This window comes from Zonotrichia leucophrys, chromosome 1A (assembly GCF_028769735.1).
Source record: "Zonotrichia leucophrys gambelii isolate GWCS_2022_RI chromosome 1A, RI_Zleu_2.0, whole genome shotgun sequence".
In the NCBI taxonomy this organism is placed as follows: domain Eukaryota; kingdom Metazoa; phylum Chordata; class Aves; order Passeriformes; family Passerellidae; genus Zonotrichia; species Zonotrichia leucophrys.
Genome location: NC_088170.1, coordinates 28699582 through 28721638, shown reverse-complemented (window position 1 = coordinate 28721638; position 22057 = coordinate 28699582). Strand labels below are relative to the sequence as shown.

General features: G+C 38.8%; 2 protein-coding genes across 4 annotated transcripts in view; one reads left to right on the top strand and one right to left on the bottom strand.

The window, feature by feature from the left end:
- METTL25 (methyltransferase like 25) overlaps nt 1–2394 on the bottom strand; it is a 45871-nt gene extending 43477 nt beyond the window's left edge. For 2 of the 3 annotated variants that reach the window (XM_064702011.1, XM_064702012.1), the window contains exon 1: nt 2142–2394. In XM_064702011.1, coding sequence (XP_064558081.1) covers nt 2142–2394 — 253 coding nt within the window. Of the gene's footprint in view, nt 1–1032; nt 1085–2141 lie in introns of those variants that run through there. The other variant, XM_064702013.1, reaches the window with a different exon arrangement.
- A 63-nt stretch (nt 2395–2457) lies between these two features.
- CCDC59 (coiled-coil domain containing 59) lies at nt 2458–7785 on the top strand. The gene is made up of 4 exons (XM_064731526.1): nt 2458–2596; nt 3881–4103; nt 4850–4949; nt 7548–7785. Exons 1-4 carry the CDS (start codon nt 2464–2466, stop codon nt 7707–7709), a joined length of 618 nt encoding a protein of 205 aa, XP_064587596.1. The 5' UTR covers nt 2458–2463; the 3' UTR covers nt 7710–7785.
- Nucleotides 7786–22057: the final 14272 nt, after the last annotated feature.

Here is a 22057-nt window from a genome sequence, read left to right as displayed (position 1 = left end):
CCCAAAGTTGGAATCACAGAACAAACAGTAATTTACAGTAAAATATGAAAATACTTAAACACAGATTTGTCTGTGTTTGTGTCCAATTTCCAGCAATGACGTGATAAACAAAATGCAATATGGCAAGTGTCAGCTTCTTGATGTATTCAAGCCAGTTTCTGAACCTAAAAAGGGATCTTACATTTTTCTGCAGAGTGCAAGTGAAAACAAGGGTTCCATCCTTCACATGGTCATTAAAAGGAAATGACTTTGAACAAGGAAGAGTAATTTCTGTTTACATTGGGTTTCAGGATCTCTAATGGTCGTTTTCTGATCCCCAATGTTATTGAGTTGCATTAATGCACTCAAGTGAGCTATGATGCTACATTTCTGTCTCTTCCTCCTAATTTCAATACAGGCTAGCAGTGCATTGATTTGAAAATGTAAGTAGACACTTGCAGGTATCTTCACTGAAAAACTCATATTTTACTATGAAGTATTTTCATCATATGACGGGATGGACAGATACCATGCAGTCAAATGAGTAAGGCATGAACCAACAAACCAGCAAGCATATGCCCACTCCACTACAATGCGTTCTGTTAACTAGCATACTAGAATGTTAAAGTTGGAAAAAAGGGGCAATTCTTCCTTTTTTATTTTAATTAGCAGAAACAATTCCTGCAGAAACCAATTAAGAAATTTCATATTTTAGTCACAGCATGAAAGCTTCTTACTCTTCAAAAGACGTGCTTGTCTTTTTGTTACAGTAACCTCTGCATCAGATTCTGTAACATGCGTTTTGAATACAGATTATTAAATTATTACCCAATTCTGAAATCTACAAAACAATACTCTGCCTTCCTGATTCTCATGCTGCTCTACAGGCCACCACTTCGGTATTTGAATCATTCCCTGGACTTTCCCATAGAAACAAGTTTCTTTACTGTTTTCTTTATGATGACTACATCTGATAATTAGTCTTGTTCCAGCCTCTACTTACATTCAATTTTATGCGCTATTGCTCTGAATCAGTTCTGACTCTGACATTACCTGTCAAGAACATTATGCCTGTCCTTGCTGCGTCCCAACACTTCTGCTGGCTGACCAGACCAGTATCTTGTTTCCACCTGGCTCTTCAAGGTAATTCATAATCCAGTGTCTTTTCCATACACAAATAAACTCTGTGGGATTTTTCCCAAATAACTCAGCCCTTTAAAAATGAGTCTTACAGTTAATATTTTGAGAGGTCTTCAGATCCAACAGAGAAATGTTGCTAGTGATGTAGCAATTCACAGTTCTTCAATCTCTTTCTGAGTCCAAATCATTATCTTAGCTGGTGTGCTATGCCAAGAAGCACATGCTACTTTCTGTGGAGCCTCCTCTCACACTGCACACACTTTCCTGCCTCGAGTGCCATTTACCGCAGCATTTCAGAGCTAACGCAATGTGACAGCTATCTACACTCCATATGCTTTGGCACGACACTGGCTTTTCTCAGCTAAGTGCTTTGTCAGAGATTTCACCTTGGATTTGAAAGTGATCTCCCTGCTTGGGCTCAGTCCCCCCAAACACCACAGCTTTCAGATGCTTTATCTTCATTTTGTGCCCTGCTTGAAGCAGCATTACTGCCACGTTCCCCTCCTCCTTGCACTGCAGCACATTTAGCAACGCAGCAGCCGAGCTGGCTTCTTCTTCAGTTTCGTGAAAATCACTAAAAATATGGAGTGATTCTTAAACAGATCTCGTCAGAAATAAAGCAGCTGCCTTCCCGTGCCAGACACCATTACAGTCACACAGGAAAGCGGCGTTTGAGCCTTTTCCAGCTGTCCTCCGCATCTCCAGTCCCAACACTCTTTTCACTTTTAACGTTACATCTTTGCACTCGTGGAGGTTTCTTGGATGTTTTGTTTGATTTGGTTTCTTTTAATTTTAATTGTGTTCCTCAGGGCTCAGTCAGAGCGCAGGAACCTGACAGTTTGGAGTTCCCTTTCCAAACGAACAGGATGAAATTGATGGGACCGTCACGGGCGGCACTACCGCGAGCCCCGGCCGTGGAATTCCAGGGCCGGCTGCGGTGTCCCTGAAGCGGGGCGGCTCCGAGCGCGTCCCGTTCCCGGCACGGCCGCGCCCCCCGCTCCCCCGGGCCCGGCCCCACTCACCGCACGGAGCCGCCGCGGCTCCCGAGCCCGCCACCAGGGGGCGCGCCAGCGGCCCGGCCGCGCGCAGCGCCTCGAGCACGGCGTCGGGTGGCGGCGCCACGAGGCGCTGCCAGAGCCCGCGCGTGAAGAACTCCACGGTGTGCGCGCGGCACAGCGGCAGCGCGCGCCCCACGAACCGCGCCACGCGCCGCAGAGCCCGCGCCGCCGCCGCCGGGGGCAGCTGCGCCGGGAGCGCGCGCGACGGCCGCGACATGGCCCCGCGCGCGGCCCGTCCGCGCCGCGGCGCGGTGACGTCATCTCGGTGCGCGGCGCCGGAAGCGCGATGGCGGCAGCGAGGCGCGATGGGCCCGGGCCGGCGGCGGCGGCCAAGGCGGGTGCGGCGCCCCGCGGGCCCGGCCGAAAGCGGCGGTGGAGGCCCGTCCTGCTGAGCAGCGTTGTCGGCAGCGTCCAGGAGGGTGAGTCGGGGCCGCCGGTGGGTATGAGGTGGCGCCGAAGGAGGCCCGAGTCCGTGGCCCAGCTGCGAGCCGGCTCGACCCGAGCGTCCCGGCTGGGACCAACCCTGCCGGGCCTGACGGGGGGTTTGGGCTGGCGGAGCCCGCAGCCCCGCCTCGCCCCCGGGGCTCGTGGCCGTGGGCTCGGGGCTGGGGGCTGCAGGGCTGGCTGGGGCAGCCTATGGCGGCCTGTGTGGGCTGGAGCTCCGGGGCTCGGATTGCAGCCCCTGGGCCGCGTGGTGATGGTCTTCGGGTGTAGGACTCGCTTTCTCCATAGAAAAGCGTAGATTTAAACAGAAGCATGTTTGAGGAGAGGTTCAGATTATTGATAGAAAGTTATGCAGATGTAAAAATGAATAGGAAAGAGAGCATGGCCTTCAGCAGCACTTTGCTGAAGTGGCAGCTTTGGAGAAAGAATAAAAGGAGAAGTTGGGACTAATTTGACTTCCATTCCAAAACTGTTTTGTTAGTGAATGTTGTGTAAGTCAGTAGATCTTAAGACTACTGCAATAAAAAATAAGGCATTAGGAAAAAAGTGTCTTCAACTTTGATAAGTTTTCTTTAATGATCGAGCCTGAAACAGCCAAAGTCTGTGCTTTCCTTTAAGCAGAAATGATTCTGTGATGTCGCTGTAGAAAAGCTCTTCCTAGACATGTGTAGAGAAAAAGTAGTAGCTATAATAAATAATATATTATTTATAAATAATATAATAATAAATAAATACTATTTAAGTGAAAAGACTTAGAGGATTATTGATATAGAGTGATAGGATGATTTAGTGACTTTTTTTCCTGTGTCACAGCTGCGGCTGCCAGTGTTATTACCAGTGTTTTCCTGAGACCACCTTCAGGAGCTTAGTTTAGAATCTATCTTGATATCTAATTTTAGAATCTATTTTCGTGTTGCTTTAGAAGCTGTCAGGAGTGAAGTGAAATGGTAACACACCTTTTCACTGGATTCAGAAGCATTGGCAAAGGTGCAGTGGTGGGTGGGCATTAACCCGCAGTGTTTGCAGGGCTCTCCCGGGGCTGTGGGCAGGCATGTTCAGTGAATCTGTGCAAGCTGCAGTGCTGCACTAGGGAACAACCTAATCATAGTGGTTCTTTCCTTGAGCTTATGACTGGTCCTTATTGAAATTGTGGCTTTTTTCAGTGTGGGAAGAAGACAGATGGCGAGGGTGCTGAAACGGAAAGGTTTGGTGCTGTTTTAGTGCAGGAGTGTGTAACTGCCTTCTCCTTGTGCTTTCAGGACGAGGATTTGCATTTCGGAGGAAACAAAAGATTGAACGGCAGTACAGGAAATTGCTGAAAAAGAGAAGGCAGGTGCATTCCCAGCAGGATGATCAGTTTGCAGATACCTACCCAGAGCACTTGAAACATCTTTACCTTGCAGAGGAAGAAAAGCTTAAGAAGCGGCGCAGGACTCCAGATGATTCGGTGCCATCAGAAGAAAAGCTTAATAAAGCAGTAGAGTAAGTTTTCAAAGCATGTCTTTAAAAAAAGTATTTTTTTTCCATCACTAAAGAAATATTTTAGATCTTAAAAGCTCACATGGACTTTAGTGGGGTGATTTACTTTACTAAAAATGCTGTTATGTCTTAAAGTTTTTTTCCTGCTTGTTAGAAAAATAAATGGCAGTGTAACAGTTTTGTACCTGAGACAGTGAGGTGTCGTTGCACAGTATTGCCAGCAGATGGAGGTGAGAATAAAGGAAACATTTTTCATTGTTTTTTCATAAGAGAGTGAGATTTCTAAATTAATGTTCTCATCTCTCTGCACTTGCTTCCGTGTGTTGGAACTAGAAAGAGAGAATGCAGCCCTAAGCGAGTATGTTCAGGTTTTCTAGTTCTGAGGAGCTTGAATGATGGGGAAAACTGTTTTAGGCAGTCTTTAAGCTTAACATCATCCATGTGAAGATGCAGCAGATATGGTGTTTGCATTACTAACAGTTGTGTGCACTCTGGTCTTTGGTACATTTGGCATTGAAGATGTTCAGTTTGTTATGTTTTCTTGCTGACTGCTCATGTATGGCCTGGCATGGTTTTGGTGTCATGTAACAGTAGTGCAAAGAATTCATTCTGTGTAGAAGAATGAGTGTTCTGAAACCTGTATTTGTAGGTAACTTCCCTGAATATGCAAAAAGCAGTGGAAGACTCTGCTGTGGTTATGTCTGCTTGATGGTACTCAGTGTCTCAAGAACGTGTACTTTTTCCCCCAGGTCAGTTGGGACTCGAGAGAAGTTTAAAAATAAAACATCCAATCAGAAGGCAAAAGAAGAATATGAGAAAATAAAGGCTGAGCATGCTAGAAAGAAAGAGGTAAATCTTAAACAGAGTTCTTACTTCCTGTTAAACAAAATGCAGATTAATACCATTCCCACCTCCCTGTCTTCCATTTGAACCCAGGGAAGACCACAGGAGGTATTGGAACTCTTTCAGTCTTTTTCAACTTGACAGTGGTATTCAGGCACATGGGTGTTCAAAGGATCATTCTCTTTGTTCTTACTATTTTCATCTTACAGTTGCCTGTAGCAGGATTTTATTATGTCAGTTGATACATGAAAAAAAGCTTAGAACTTGATCTGCATACCCCAGTGGATTATATTAGACCTCTTAAATTTTGTAGAAGGGGAAGTAATAGCAATACCATCATCTTATGATGAAAAATGAAATACCCATCCTGTTTCTTATGGCATTATCATAACGCAGTCTTCATTTTACTTTTTTATGAACTTTGACCAACAGTGAAACAATTAAATTTAATAGTATTCACAGTTAAAATTTTTAGTCATTCCCTTCATTTGAATTTAATTTGAATTATTTAATTGGAATTATTACAGGACATATTTTAATATCATCATTGTCAATCAGCTCACTTGAATTATTAATTTGAGTGGTCCTTATTTAGTTTTTTCACTCTCAGGACACTTGTACTGTAAAATGGCACACAGTGTAACATTGTAGAATTTGTGTAACTTCCTGGTGACATACTGAATTTCAGTAGCTGCTGTATAAATATTGAATATATAGCTGTATAAAGGATACTGCTTTTTCAGTATTAGTGTTTTTATATTTATATAAAACTTTTGTTATATTTGTGTTATATATGTTATATGTGTTATATAAGTTATATATAAGTGTTATATTTATATGACACTTTTATATTTAGTGTTATACGAGCTGATCTGTGATTCTGGGTGAGTTACATGATTATTCAGCTGATGGCTGCTTTTTTGTGTATTAGCTATAGATTGTGTCAAAAGAAATTAATTTTATGACTAGCTTATTTAGAGAAGATGGGAACAAGCATAACCCCAGCACATAGTAGTTGCCTGAGTGCAGATGTTGGCTTTTTTTTTTGTCAAAGATAGTTAGGCAAAACATGAGCTAAGTGCCCAATAACAGTAATCATTTAGGTAGAGTACTTAGGTGGAACATGATGAAAAAAAAAGCTAGTATTTAGTAAAGATCAGAAAAAATATGAATGTAAATACAACTGTCTAAGTATGATGAATGTTCTTGCTTTGAAGTAAGCATTTGGTTGGTAGCTTGACTTGGGTGTTGTTTACAAGAATAAACTGAACAACAGAAAAATTATTAGATACAAAGTGAATTACAGGTAAGTTAGAACTGGTGCTGTTCTGTTTTTTTTAAAAAGAGGGAATAAATTGTGTTAGTCATTATGGTAAAATAAGTCAAGGATTCTGAAGAGGTTATCTGTGAGAGAGGTTATCTATGCATATTTTTGCGTGTGCATATTTATTTGAATGTTTGGAGGTTTTTTTTCTGAGGCTTCTTAGATTTCTGTGTAGAAATCTTTCCTTGAATTATATCCTGTAAATTTTATATCAGAGAGCAATTCTTACTAGTTTTTGTACATCACTGAAGCCATCTATGCTGTGGAAAACAAAAATATGATCCATATATTATCATCTGTTCAGGCGTTCTGCAGAAATGCTTGTCTATGTGATCAGCATGGCATTGCATTTCAAAGAACAAACTGTATGAGAAGAAATTATCCAAAGAACTGAAGCAGTCTTTCAGTCTGGTTTGTGATGTCTTGCATATTTTGGTAGGACATGAGATGAGTGAAGTAAGCTGTTTATCTGGCTTGTGGATGTTTGCCCAAATTACTGAGTAAAATTACAACGCTGGAGAAGGGGGTGTGAGATAAAATCTAAATGTAACATTGTGGTGATAATCTGTATGGTGTTAATAGTCCATCCATATATAGTTAATGCTCCATTAGTAGTTTGGTTGCATGTGTGCTTTGTGAAAGGTTTTACAGGTAAAAATTTGATTAAGGTTTGTGTTTTCATTCCTTCTCTTTGAAAAGTAAGGACAGAGTCTGTGTTGCTTTAAAGAGAGCAGGTCACTAGTAGTTTGGTCTGGATTAATATCTCCTAGATAAAGCTGTCCTAGTATCACAAACCTCCCCAACACATGGTCCAGATAGGTCCCATATCCTATCAACCTTGCAGAGGTGTCCTGTATCCTAGCACATCTGGTTTGGCAGGATATTCACATGGCAGCTGCTGCATCACCTTTTTCTTTCTTACACTCAAGAGGAGAAAGTGGGCAATTTTTTTCCAGTTTGTCATTTAAAGAGAGTGTTCAAGGAGCACATTTCACAGAAAGGAAGGAGTATACATTGCAGCAGCAAGCCTTATTGTAGGATGTTCTGCTAAAGAAAGCTTGGTTTTTCTCTTGAAACTTGAAACTGTATAATTTGTTCTGATTGCAGTATGTGCTGCAAGAACATCCTGACTCAGCTTTAGAGAAATGGTGTTTCTATTGGCAGTACGATACCTAATTGCCAGTACCTATACAAAAATGAACTTTATTGCTTATAAATAGCTTCACAGTCACAGAGGGTTTATAATTGTTTCACAATATTACATATTTTTTTAATTTCAGGAAGCAGAAAAAAGAAAACAACAAAGAGAAGAAGCTCAACGGTTGTACAAGAAAAAGAAAATGGAAGCTTTTAAAATACTGAGTAAGAAGACAAAAAAAGGACAGCCAAATCTAAATTTACAAGTAGAATTTCTTCTTCAGAAAATACAGCAAAATACATAACCCCTGCATATATTTAAGTTACCTGTGGACATTTTATTATATTACATTTAATAAATAATGTCTTTTTGCTTCCATATTACTTTTGTTATTGCCTTTATTTATCTCATCAGTCCAGTAATGACATATTCATCCTGAAAATATGTATTCTATGCTGAGAGTGAAAGGGATTTGGTACCTTGAAAATAAATGGTCTGTATTTCTAAACTTAAATTCTATTAGCTGTGTGACATCTTGAATTCAAAATAATAGGCTGTAGTACCATCTGACCATGAATCTAATACTTCCTGCAATTGTGACTGCTAAGATTGCACTCACTTGGGAGGATTAAAATGATGTATGTGACGTGTTTGATATCTCAAGAACAGCCAGTTTTAGGAGCATGTTTTGTGTGCTCCTGGATAGGTTTGGCATATGAAAACAAAGTACATATACTATACTTGGATGGCTAGTTTTATTTTTCGTTCTCCACAAAGAATAAAACTTGCCAAAGGTTCAGAAGTGGTTTGGATATAAAAATCTTGGTAAAATAGTTGTTGTCCCATTCGTAAAGCTGCTTTGTAACTGGTAACATGTGAATTGCTCTACCTTTTGTGTACAGCTTTGTCATGAAATTTGTTTTCTTCTATGTAGCTTTTAATTAATAGCAATTTGGATTAATATTATGAAGACTGGATTTATGTGTTTTCCTGAAAAGAGAGATTTTCTCTACATTTGTGTCTTTTTTAGTATCTTGCCATCAACCCAGTTGGGAAAACACAACATTTGTCAGTTGAGAAAGTGTAGTTGAGGATCCCACTTTGTGGATAATTTACACAACCATATCTTCACGTACGTACCTGTCAACACTGGTCTGATTTTCAGGCAATATCTTATGATCACTTCTTATTTTAAAACTGTCTTCTTGTCCAGGTGGCAGTGATTACTGTTGTCAATGTTATTTTAAAACCAATCTTCTATATATAGATATCATTTTGTGGTAATTTCAGTTGCTGAATGTTCAAGTGTTTGAGCTGCTGCTCCTTGATCCATACACTAATCTGCTCCGAAGGCAGTGGAGGTACGCTGATAAATTGCCTTTGTACTAGGAGCAATAAATCATGCCAAAACTTACAAATGCTTTGTGTTTAACAAATATTTTCTTTGGGCATGCAGATAGAGTACTAAACATAGTTAACAACATGCACAGGAACACCTTCCACTTCTGCATCATACTTTGGATTGGAGCAAGTTGTCCAATTTTCACTTCATGAGTGGGGGCAGGGCAGCTCTTCAGAAGAAACACTGCCAGGAATGGGCTGCACCTTCATTCAGTGGGGCTTAAGCACTTTCTTGATGTTAATCACATAAAGTAAGAGAAACAAAAATGAAAAATAAAAAGCTACCTCATTGTTTCTCTGACGGCTTGTTAGTTTAGTTTTTCCCCTGAAGTTGCAACCTAAGCCTTATTAATTTCTGGCAGAGTAGTTTTCTTTTTTCCTTTTTGTTTTTTTATTTTACAAGAAGAACCAGAACAGGATCTGAGGAACTATAGGTCTCACAGTTTGACCTCAGTGCCAGGGAAGGCCATGGAGCCAATCGCCCTGACTGCCATCGCACATCAGGTGCAGGACAGCCAGGAACTAAGGCCCAGCCAGCATGGGAGTATGAGAAGCAGGTGCTGCTTGGCCAGCCTCATCTCACTCTGTGTTAAGGTGATGTGCTTAGTGGATAAGGGAAAGTGTGGATGTTAACTACCTCAACTTTAGCAAGACCTTTACATTCTTTTAGGAGAGACCTTATCCCTCTCTAAGACTGCCTGAGAGGAGGCTGTAGCCAGAGGGAAGTCAGCCTCTTCTCCCAGTGACAGGTACCAAGTGACAGGACAAGAGGAAATCATGTCTCAAGTTGCACCAGGCAGGTTTGGACTGGATATTAGGGAATAATTCTACACCGAAAGAAATTTTTCACCGAAAATTTCACCGAAAAAACTTCACCGAAAGAAGTTTTAAATTCCAAGTAAATTCTGAATATTGTTCATACCTTCAGCACTCACAACTGAAGAAAGCCTAAGGATTTTGATTCGAAGATGGACCTACATTTCATTCTCTGTATAAAATCCAAATGAATAGTCTTTTCCAAATTCCTTGATTCTGAAAGGCACAGGTATTCTAAAAAATAAAATATAGTAATAATTTTGGCACTAAGACAATTTTAAAATATTTTTAACTTTCTGAAGATTCTTGGGTGGTATTGTAAACACTTTTAAAAAAGATAGTTACCTTCCTTGGATTTTGATTCACAAACCAAAAACATTGGTATGGTGAAGTTTGGATATTTACTATTGGAGGAAAAGCTTGTAACTGAAAACCAAGGAAAGGGGAAAAAACAGATCAGAAGTGAACTTAACCTGAAACTGTAATGTGTAGGTAGGACTCTTTCCATTTCCCTAGAATGTCATCTGGCAAATGTGAAATTAAGCTATCTCAGACCTTTAGCAGCTGTAAAAAATCCACAACATTATGAAACAAAAACCCAATACACTCCCCCCTCCAAAAAGCAGGAATAGCTCAAAGCATCTTTGTCTGTCAGTTTGTATTAGGTATCTCTCAAAACAGTGCAGTCTCCTAGAAAATTATGCACTTGATATAGAAATGATTCTTTGACCTATGGTATGAGCAATGTAAGAGCAGAAGATTAGTGTATGACTTCTTTGCAGTTTGAATCATTATCTAATATGTTTGGGCTATTATTCCTACTCCACCAAAATCTAATTTGTACTGAAGATTGCAGATTTTCTTATCTGTTAACAGCTGAAGATTACTTACAGGCTGAAAAGCTTTTCATTATCTTTAATTTCATTGTCTTTTAGTTTCAGTTCTATGGTAGTATTAGTAAATTGTAAACAGATCTTTGCAGAGAGTAGTAGAGCTATTGCATGGGAAAGAGGTTTGTTCTGGAATGGATTTGGCATTAGAAGTAAGGAAGATGTCATTAAAGTGGTGGGGGATCATAAAAGTGTATTTTTATTTCTCAGTCTGGAATGAAGGAAGGGATCTTGTTCTTCATGGCTTGGCATAAAGGCATTTCCCTAAACTGTATTTTCTTCTTTGACATATTAAATGTGCACTTCGTCTTAAGTTTATATTTTTTAATGTATAGTAACACATCATAGTTTAGTAGGAGGCCTGACAGAAAAGAAAGGAATGGAAAGAAAAGACAGTTGAAGAACTGGTAACAACCATGTGTTTCTTAGTGTAAACAATATTCAGTTTATATGAACCACAGTTTTAAAAAATCAGTGCATATATCTGAAATACCATATGTAATTTAACCAAGAAGTTGACATCTACAGAACTAATTTTGTTATAAGCTCTTTAGGATGTATATCCAGGATAGTTCTTCCAGTTTAAGGCAGAGGTGCCATTGCAAGTCAATAAATAATCTCATTTGGAAAGAAAAAATATAGAAAATACTTTTCCTTAGTTTACGTATGGAAAATAAGTACTAAAAAGTAAAGGGTTATTTAAGATCACAAGCCAGTGTTGTAATCTGCTCATTTATTTTAAAAATTAAACCTAATTTCAGATTTTTAGATTAAAAAAAACCCACTCTGAAATTTAAGTTTTTGTCTTGTGACAATTGGATTTGGATGCTTCCCAATTACTGTTTCTATAGCAATGGCAAACATATGATAGAAGTAATATTAAAATGTTTTTAAAGATCTCACATTTGTGGTTATTTAGCTGCAGAAGGTAATATCAAATACCTGTCTACATTTCAGCTGATCCACTCTACAGAAAAGATGGAAAGAAATAATTCACATGACCAATGTTGCTGCTGGTGCTGTACAATGTGTGCATGCACTTTTAGGGTCTCTTTTTGTTCGTGGTTAAGAAAAGCCCACTGGGTGGAGGCATGGAGCTAAATTTCATCAGGAGACAGCAATTTGTAGATAAAAAAATGTAAAAAAAGGAAGGGACATTAAGAACAAAACCCAGCAGCCCTGCTTTATGAGGTCTTTAAAACTTGCTAGCTATTTGAAGTTGAGCACATCTTCCTTAAAATTTTGTGATTATAGTTTAGAATTGTGGAATTGTGTCTGCATTACAGAATCAATGGAAAACTTTCTTGAACTGCTCAGATGTATCCCTTAGTTTTAATTTTATGCTGTTTCTTAGAATTTTGGCCATATCCTGCCAGTTACACAAACAATATTGTAATAGTTGCATATGTATTTATCCTTCCTGAAATACTTAGATGGAACCCTGGAATCTTACAGTATAGAATCTGCTTCAGTAATTTTTTGACTCTTCTCAGAGCTAATTGCCAGTTTATCAACATTTTTCTCTTGATAGGGGCATGAAAGCTGAGCATTGTGCATTACACAACACCTTGTTTTCTACTACATTATACTCTTATCCAGTGCTAAGAGTCTTTGCCACAATCCCTCATTTCCCACCTGCTGCCCTGCTAGTAGTATCAGCAAAAAACCCTTCTTACAGCAGAAACTAATCACAATTCCACAGCTTCCCTGGGCTCAGCTTTCTCCTGCAGGTGCTGACAGCTGTGGCTGAGCATTGTGGTGGCCCCGGTGTCACAGGCAGCTCAAATACTTTTAGCCAGGTGAGCCTCTGCTTTAGGAGGCCAATCCAAAATGCCACAGGGGAAGTGCCTGCATCCCCCTGCAGTGATTCTCCTGGAGGAGCTGCTTCAGGGGGGCCTGTGACCTTGCAGACAGAACTGGGAGTAAAGGGCTATTGTAAATTCAGGCAACCCTGGCAAGGGGAGAGAATGATGAGGAGGACTCCACCTTATCAGCAGGCTAATTTATTACTATATTATATTATATTATATTATATTATATTATATTATATTTATTATATTATATTTATTATATTATATTTATTATATTATATTAAAGAATACTATAACTATACTATACTAAAGAATACAGAAAAGATACTTACTGAATGCTAAAGAGATAATAATGGAAACTCGTGACTCTTTCCAGAGTCCCGACACAGCTTGGCCCACATTGGCCAATGAGTGAAAACAACTCACACCGGAGTCCAGTCCAGAAATCACCTTGGGTAAACAATCTCCAAACACATTCCACATGAGCACAACAGAGGAGAAGCAAATGAAATAAGAATTGTTTTTCTTGTCTCTGAGGCCTCTCTCTGCCTTTCAGCTTTCCAGGAGAAAAAACCCTGGGCAAAGGACTTATGTTTAGAGAATGTGAATACCACAAAGGACCAAAAGCTGGTTATTGACATCCATTACATATATACACACGGATTGTTAATGGAGCACTGTGAGGTTCTGGGATTTGATAATCTCTGCCTAATCTGCTTTTCTGGGTCTTGGACACAATTTCAGCCCAGGACGCTATCTGTCAGCCGTAATGGTGATGACATGTCATTGACTGTTCTTCTGTTGATGTCTCTCAAAGCAACTTTGTATAAAGTCTTTTCTGCAGAACTGTGTGGGAAGGAAAAAAATAGTGAAACGAGATCTAGCTAGAGTTGTGACTAATATCCACATAGTCAGTTCTAGTTAGGGGAGGCACAAGTACCACAAGGTCAGGCTTTGTAATTTTGTCTACAGATGCCTATTCTGTACTCCTTGTTCCTGGGAAATGCTTGTGGAGAGTCTCCAGAGGAATTGCAATTACTAAGCAGAGTTTTGGCAAATATTGACCCATCTGTGAGACAATTCAGTGCCCCAAGGTCAACCCATGTGATGCTGCGCTGCTGCAATGCTGTTATACTCCCTTTTGGGCTGGTTCACTTGGGCATCTTCAGCCAGGCATGAGGACAGCCTGAAGTCAGGATAGGTGCACCTTTAAAGTAAAACAGCAAAAATGTATTATTTAACATAAAATAGACGCTAGGAATGAGCTTTCAGCCTAAACAACAGTGTGCCCACCACCTCTGATGTGAAAAACCTTGGCAGACAGTCTGAAGGAGGAAGGGTTCAGAAGGAAGGAGGAAGGGTTGGACACTACCATGCATCCTCACCCCTTCAGTATGCTGTCTGCCACCAGCAGCATCAACACTGACAACTCTGCCAGTTTGACCCAATGCTTCACAACTCATTCCAAACTAAAGGGACCATCCCAACTAACCTCCCTGTTTTCCCATCGGGACAATTAATATTTTTGTCCTGGTATTTTCTCTCTTGTATCTCTGAGTTACTATTGATACTGTATCAATAATACTACCCCTCCATGAGACTTTTGTCTCTTCTGTCACTTTACAGACCTTCTCACAGCACTTTAGTGGCAGTCTGAGCCCAGGTTACTCTACTGTGTCACATGAGACCTGAGTCTTGCCCAACCAGTCCACTGGGGAGAGTGAGGGCAGCCTTCAGGTGGGGTTACAGAATGAAGGTTTCAGCCTATGCACTGACCCAAGGAGAGATGGGCAGGAGTTCCCTTCTCTGCAGAATTGGGTTCCAGCATTACTGGTTCTGTTGCTTTTCACAACACAGTGTAAAGTACAGAAACACTTGATCACGGAAGCAGTGTTTTCACCCAGGGCAGGATGCCCTAAAGTTCAGGAGTGCATGGTGTGACGTGGTGCCAGGTCCAGGACTCCCATTTGTCCTTGCCCCTCTTTGCCTGTTCCTCTGGCCTGCCTAGGTCTGAATCCAAGTCCTGCCTTTGCCTTTGAGCATGGCAATTGGTATCCCCAGGTTGGTAATAAATAGGTCAGACAAGACAGGACAGACCCTTCTGTTATTCCACTTTTCACTGTCTCCAACCAGCAACCCATGACCCTCGGAGTGCAGTCATCCAGTAAGTTCTTAGCCATCTTGTAACCTGATAAGTAATATTTTTTAAATGGTAAATACACAATTTGTATCCCATTTTCCTTTTTCCCCAAGTAGCAAGTAGAAATATTTATTGAAAATTTAGGCCATTTATGATTTTTTAATCAGTTTTTGCTGAAATAGAATTGATAGGGTTCCTTGTGTGCTAAATAGAACTTAAATTAGTTTTATTTTCCTTACTGTCAGCTATAGAGTTCCCTTGTTATCCTTTAATTTCCTCTATTGATTTTCTACAATTTCTTATTGATATTCATTTCACTATCCTCCTTTGTTTCTGCTCTGTTGAACATAAAAAGGATTTTTTTATTAATCTGTGCAACCCTGTGATGTATATATGTAATAAAAATTAAAATGTAAAAGTACTAATTTATGTGCATAAATTCATCTCATTTAGTATTATTCAAAAAAATGAGCATCATAAAGAGGCAGAGATGCTCCATATAAAAATAGCAATAGCTGTTATATTTGTAATGCCTAACAGTCCTGAAGTACAAGAATATTTTCACAAGTATTTTATCCTGTTTTCTAAAATAATCTATATCATCTTGTATGCATAGATTCTAAGGGGAAAAAAAGAAGCCTTTCACTGAAGATTTTAAACTCAATGTTATCAGCTGTACCAAGATTATTCTAAAAGTCGTACATAATTATTTTGAAAATAACTTGATTCAGATCAGTAATATTTGGTCTTATCCTTCACTCTGACAGATGATGAGTTATCTTACAGAATTATAAATTTTTGTAGCTCAGTTCCAGTAACCATGTCTCAATTATATTTCAATTATAGTTGTTATTTACAAATTACATACTGGGGAATAATACTTGAAAGAACGACTGACCCTGGCGTGCACTTCAATTCAGGCATCTCTTTATTCCAGCAAATAATACAATGTTATTACAATATAAGGTTGTAAAATAGCTAGACAGCTTCTTTATGACTTTGGATACTTTTGTCTTGTAGATTTATGAGGAACTAAGCCAATTCAAAAATTTACAAGAGAAAGTACCCTTGTGCATTTATGCAGATTTTATCTTGACTGTTACTCTCCTGAGACTAAATGTATAATATATACAAGTTGTGTCAACTTACAAATTTTATTTTTCTTGTGATTTTTATGGGTAAATGGATGTTTTCCAAGTGAAATAATTACCAAGAGCTTGTTTACATAATATGATTGACAAACACCTCAGTACAATTACTCACATACTGTGAAAAAATTCCTGGGGAAAAGCATAACTGAAGGGATTACTTTGTTTGCTGGAGCTCTAGCAGTATTCTAACAACAGCAGTGTATGTACAACAGGGAATGTTTTATGTAACGATAAGTGCTTGTTAAATGTTAGGTTTTGTTCCAGATGGCTTTTGGAAACACAGTCCTGACAGACCATTGAATTTGAATTCTACAGATTGAGATTTCATTGATGCCTGCTCAGGAGAATTGTGCTGGGTAATAACTGTGGCTGGAATCTGTAGGCTAGAGTCACACCTGAGGCAGTAAAGCAGCAATACATGCAGGGCTGGAGCGAGGCAGGGTGAGAAGGGCACACCCAGCCAGCCACTGTCGTGTCTGTCATGTGGAGCTTCGAGAGTCGTGTCAGTCAGAACAGGGACAGGTAGCTGACTTCTCAGCTCCTTTCTGTAAATCACTCCCTGCTAAACAGCTGCTAATATTAAGGTGTGAATGTTACACGAATGATGCTGGCTTGGCACCACTTTCTCCTGTGTGGTGCTGAGAATTCTTTTCTCTTCGCGCAGTACCCAGCAGAACCAGTGCACGAGCAGGCATCAGGAGAGAGTGGGGCAGAAAAGTGACTCTGCTCTTTTATATCATTCATTCATCACCTTTTATCCAGGGCTTTATGGAAGCACAATTCAGCCTGCACATTATGCACATTTTCTTCCACTTATAGTGCAATAGGATCAGATACAACATATGTACATTCTGATTCTTCTATCAAAACCTTTTAAATTGGAGGATGATTGAGAAGTAGTAGGTAGTAATGATTTTTTTATTCTTCATTCTGTACTTTCATAAAAAGAATATGAATATTTTAGTATTGTCTGTAATGTTATCTCTTCCACAGTTTACAATATCCCTGCAGTTTTGACCTGCAGTGTGAGACTAATAAAAACACTGGTTTTGTGTGCTCATACCCACATTCATATGTGTGTACATACATAAACATGCATGTACATCCTTAAAATGTCAAGATTTTACATACTCAGCATTGCTGCATACTTTCCACTGTCTGGTTTTTACCCTGGATCTATAAACCAGTTTGTTTTAAGAGTGATCAGTTCCAGGTAAGTAATCACATTCTTTACACAAAGGCATAAAGTACGGTTTTAAAACAGATACTAAGAAACCATGGTACAATTGGAGCCATACTTCAGAAGCAGATGATCCTTCTTTGCCCATCTATTTTGAAGGCTGTTGTTATTTTTCTTGCAGTACTTGATGCTAGTAATATCTAGGTACTTTTCCTCTACACTGGTTATATTATTTCAGTATCTGAAAATTGGAGTAAGATTTCTTCATTTGGATTTGTCAGAGCCTGCAACTGTTCTACTGCAAGTCAGGAAAACTGATGTTCAAGTCTGAAGATGCTACTTTTTTTACACTCACCATCACATGAGGATCTTTCCTTAGCCTGTCTCAGAGCAAAAGTAACTGTCAAATGAAGTCCCTGGGGAACAGAAAATGAATAATTCTGTGGGACGTTTCTAGTAGCTCTCTGGAGTGAATAGAGTATACATTCCAAGCCACTACCTTGATTATGCTTCTTGTTTTGGGGTTTTACTGTCTTCCCAAGTAAAAAAGAATTAACATGAGCACTTTCTTCCCACCACTTTTCTTGTTAATAGCCCTTTGCCATAGAGCTTCACAACAGTATTTTCTCCAGAGAGCCTTAAAACAAAGCATCTCTTCTGAATTGGATAGCTTTCTTTTGGGCTCCTCTTCAAGTCAGCAAAGTTTGCTTTCTTGGCCTCTGTCTTTTTTCAATGTGGAAAAAATGAATGAAGCAGACACATTTGAAACTGATATATATTACAATTTTTGCTTTGCAATTTACTGGTGTGCAGCCTGAGCCCTAAAAAACCCCAAAACCAACAAACCAACCAAAACCAAATAATAATAATAAAAAAAACCCACAGAAAACCCCCAACTCTCTGGATCCAATCTCCACTGTTGGATCTTCTGCCAGAGTTCTTCCTTGCAGTTACCTGAATCAAAAGAGTCTGTAGGGCAAATCTCAGTGTAGGATGAGGCCATGACTCATAACAGGTAGATCTCAAACAAAGTAAAAGTCATACTTGGTAGCAATGCCCTATGGAGTCAGCATCCTGTTATGTTAACATATGTTAACATATCAAGATGCTGGCACATTGTATCTTAACATACCATAGCAACTATATCTCCCAGAAAATAAAGCAGCAACAAATAATTCAATTGTTTTTAAACACACTAGAGCTATTCTAATAAGAAAACATCAGATATTTTAAAAATTTGTTTCATTAAAAGAGAATGAAATTTCTCTAATAAAATCATAGAAGTAATAGTTGTAACAGTACTAGTAAAATTATCCAGATACTTTAATTTTTAAAAAGGAGGCATGTATTTAAGTGTGATGATTAGTCATGAGTGAAACAGTTTGTATTAACTTCATTTTATTTAATTGCTTCTTGAAATAAAATTTTGATCTTTTGAAGGCAATCAGATTTTCACCTTGTGTTTTCAACCTCTGTTTCTTTTGTTAACCTTTTTTGCTCCCATTCCAGTCTTTCATTTCTTGAAATGATGGAGTTCAAAGATCTGATTGCAACACTTGATAGATCTTGTGGACCACAGCCCTTTATTTGCTGTGTCAGTAATTTTTAAGCTGTAAAAGCAAGCTCACTAGACCTTCAGATGAACATGTTTTATTTCTTTTTGCTAGCATATGAAGATGGTAACACAAACACAGTGCTTCAAGACCTGGCTGTCTCTGTAATAGGGAACACACAGACTTTTATGAACTCAAAGAAAAATGCAGTTAATTAATGGTGAACTGCTGATTTTTCTCATTACACCCCTGCTTTTAAAATAGCTACAGCTAGAGACTTCTGCTTGAAAACACCATGTAACAATGCACAGGGAGTATTTCATCTTATAACTAGCATAAGTCACCTTCCCTCTGGTGTCGAGAAACAAATGCATCACCTCAGATGTGCACCCAGGGTCATGTCTTTGAAAGGCAAAACTGTTTGGTGATTTGACAATGGCTCAGCAAAACATTCTGTAGAACCTGCAGCTTTCATGAAGCACAGAGAGGGCATTTCAGAAACTCCTAGTTTTGATGCCCTCAGTTCACTTTAAAGGGAGATGAATGAAACTTTCTGTATCCTTCACAAAAGAAAAGGAACAATCTTAACAGAAATCGTATCATTCAAGATTTCTTTTGTGTATCCCAAACAACATTTTCTTGAGAGAAAGCCAAACTGTCATTTCAAAGCAGTGTTAACAAATGTGTAGTCTGAATAAACATGTGTTTCTCCATTCAACCACTAGGTCAATAAAACATTTACAAAACTCAGTTCTAAAAACAAACTGCACACTTCTACAAAGGAAGGTCAGTCCTTCTGTAGTTACTAATTTTACTTCATGGATTTAAATTCACCAGTGGATTTCATGCTAGTGTAAAATGAAGTGTAAGTTCAGTCAAAAATAATGATATGTCTAGGTTATTTATGCACTGTAATGTAATGCATTTTTACTGCCCACAATCCTGCTACAGCCTACAGTTGCATTATGCTGGAGTGTGAGGTGTGTGTCACTGTGTCCAGTTGTGGACCGCAAGAAATTTTCCGATGATAGCATTAAACACTTTGGAAAAAAAAAACAAAACAGTCAAACATGTTATAGGGCTTGCAAGGGTCTTTCAGGGTGAAGAGAGAGGAGAATGTTGACCTCATGTTCAGAAGGCTTGATTTATTATTTTATGCTATATATTACATTATAACTATACTAATAGGAATAGAGAGAAAGTTCTCAGAAGCTTGCTATGCTTAAGAATAGAAAAAGAATGAATCAACAAAGTTCTGTGTCCAGGCAGAAAGCAAGAGCAGCTCTGCCATGAGTGGTCAGTAAATCCAAACATTCACCCAAGACCAATCATGGACGAACCTGTTGCATTCCACAGCAGCAGATAACCATTGTTTACATTTTGTTTCTGAGGCCACAGCTTCTCAGAAAGGGGAAAAATGCTAAAGAAAGGATTTTTCACAAAAGATGTCTGTGACACAAACAGATTGCTGCAGGACAATATATGGCCTTTGGGTTTCCTGAGAAATATTTTGTTAGCTTGCTACATGTAGTTCATGGAACCTTATGACCGTGTGGATCACAAGCTATAAAACTTTCCTAACTGTTGGAAAATGCTGTTTATGACTGGGGTCTGGATGCTAAAGTCAAACCAGAAACAGTGGAGCATTGAAAAGAGCAGCTACAGATCACATTCAGAAACAAGGGAAAATAAAGTTACAGCTGTATATCAAATCTTTAGTTATTTCTTTTGAACAGAAGTCTTTCTTCCTGATGGATTTCTTTTAAATTAATTTTTTTCTTAAGATTTATTTCTTTTCTTAATATAGTGATTCCATAGAAACAGAACTGGAGTCCTTTGCCACATCAGAAAATCAGCTGGGAAGTTAGGAATTGCTTGGGGGTAAGCATTATCATTTTGGGACTTTTCTTGGTGAAGGGTAAGAGTCAGTTCCCTCATGCATTCCTTTGCTGCTGCTTTACTTGTGACCCTTCAGACATTTGCATGCACCATTTTACTTTACTAAATTTTTGGAGGTTTTTTTGTTAGTTTTGTTGGTTTGGTTTGGTAGTTTGGTTGTTGTTGAAAGACTTTGCTGTGCCACTCTAGGATATTTGAGATACTTTCTCTGTGGTGAAGCTCTTGAATTCTTTTTTTCTGTTGTCTACTTAAAACTTCTGGATTCCAAGAACCTTGTACAGTACCAGGAAACACAAGTTGTGGATGAATACAGGTTTGACAGACCTGAAATTCTATGCAGCTAATCTCGTCTGATGCTAAATTAGAAAAGGCAGGCACCATTGCAAGCAGCGTGTTTACTGCTTAACAGTGTGTGGCTTTCAGCATTTCTAAAGTTGCCAGAAGAAACCTAACTTCATGCCATAAAACACTGCTCAGTAATGATATGCTGAGACTATGAAGAAAATCACAATTTCCTACAAGAACTAATTCCATCAGGACCAATGCTAGTGTGACCTTTTAAATAAAACCCATGGAAGAATTTGGACCCAAATACTGAAACTGGATAGTCATATATTATGATATTGTACTTTAAATGGGGATAATAGCAAGAAATGCTTCTTCTTAAAGGATTTTCTGCTTACATTTCGTGATTTAAATGTTCATGTTGGTTTATATTTCCTCTTGCCTTGCCTGCATGTGGAACATTCAGAGAACTAGTGAAAAATATGCATACCATATTCTTCCCTACACCAGTACCCTTTCTAAAAGGTTATTTTTCTAGTGACAGATCTAGGTCATTGGTAAAATACCTTTTCATACTGCCTGTAAATTTATAGGAAGCCTGATTTGTGCCTTCTTCAGCAAATTGCTTCTCTATAGGTGGATTTCTCAAACATAACATATAAAAACAAACAAGTCTTAAAAAAAATTAGTAGCAGAACATGAGATCTTGCTTAGTTGCATTTTCAAGAGGTATTTCCTAACATAATGAGAGTTCATACATGGCTAAGATTAACAGTTCTTTCATCCACTTACTGGGGAACTGCAGAGTTCTGGATGCTGTGCTTAAGGGTGAAAAAAAAAAAGGAAAACAATCTTTTACTCACCTTACAAGTATTTTTTTCTTAGTGAGAGTTCAAATTATGTCAAATTTTGTCTCAGAAAACCAAGAGAGTTATATTGCTATATTGGTAACATAAGTCAGTGAGTTGGGAGTGGAGGAAGAACCAATATAAGTCTCAGTAAGTGTTCTTCACAAGATATACCAGGTACCCAAAGAGAGGCTTCACTTCAATTACTTTTTCCTTCAGATTTCATCCACTGAATTATGAGTTTCATACAAGGGACTTTACAAAAAAAAAAAAAAGAAGTCTCTCCTCTCCAGAGAAAACAGCAAACTATCTCAAATAATGAGCTGCTGAATTTGAGGAATTGCCTCCTTTGTTGTCATGGAAACCAAAGTTATGAAAAATTGAATGAAAGAAGCTGATGATGCCTCCCGTAATTTTTCTGTAACTCCTGGAGTTGCTAATGTTCCTCAACACAGGTAATTATTTGTAAATACTTTGAAACAAATGATGGAACAATATGGAGTTTTATTGAAGAATATCTGAATATTTATGGGCGTAGCTCCAGCATGCTAATGCTTGTTAATACCCAATGGATGAAGATTAAAATGTCAGTAAGTTAGTTAAGCCAACTTTACCAATAAAAGCAGAAGGAACAGAATTTGATCCAAGTAACCAGGAATTATTGTCCTACATTCTTGG

What these genes read in the sequence shown, in the direction of transcription:
- CCDC59 (XM_064731526.1), top strand. Translation starts at nt 2,464, where the DNA reads ATGGCGGCAGCGAGGCGCGATGGGCCCGGGCCGGCGGCGGCGGCCAAG. An exon ending in AAGCTTAATAAAGCAGTAGA is followed by an intron (nt 4,104 to 4,849) that starts GTAAGTTTTCAA and finishes TTTTTCCCCCAG; the next exon opens with GTCAGTTGGGACTCGAGAGA. An exon ending in AGCATGCTAGAAAGAAAGAG is followed by an intron (nt 4,950 to 7,547) that starts GTAAATCTTAAA and finishes TTTTAATTTCAG; the next exon opens with GAAGCAGAAAAAAGAAAACA.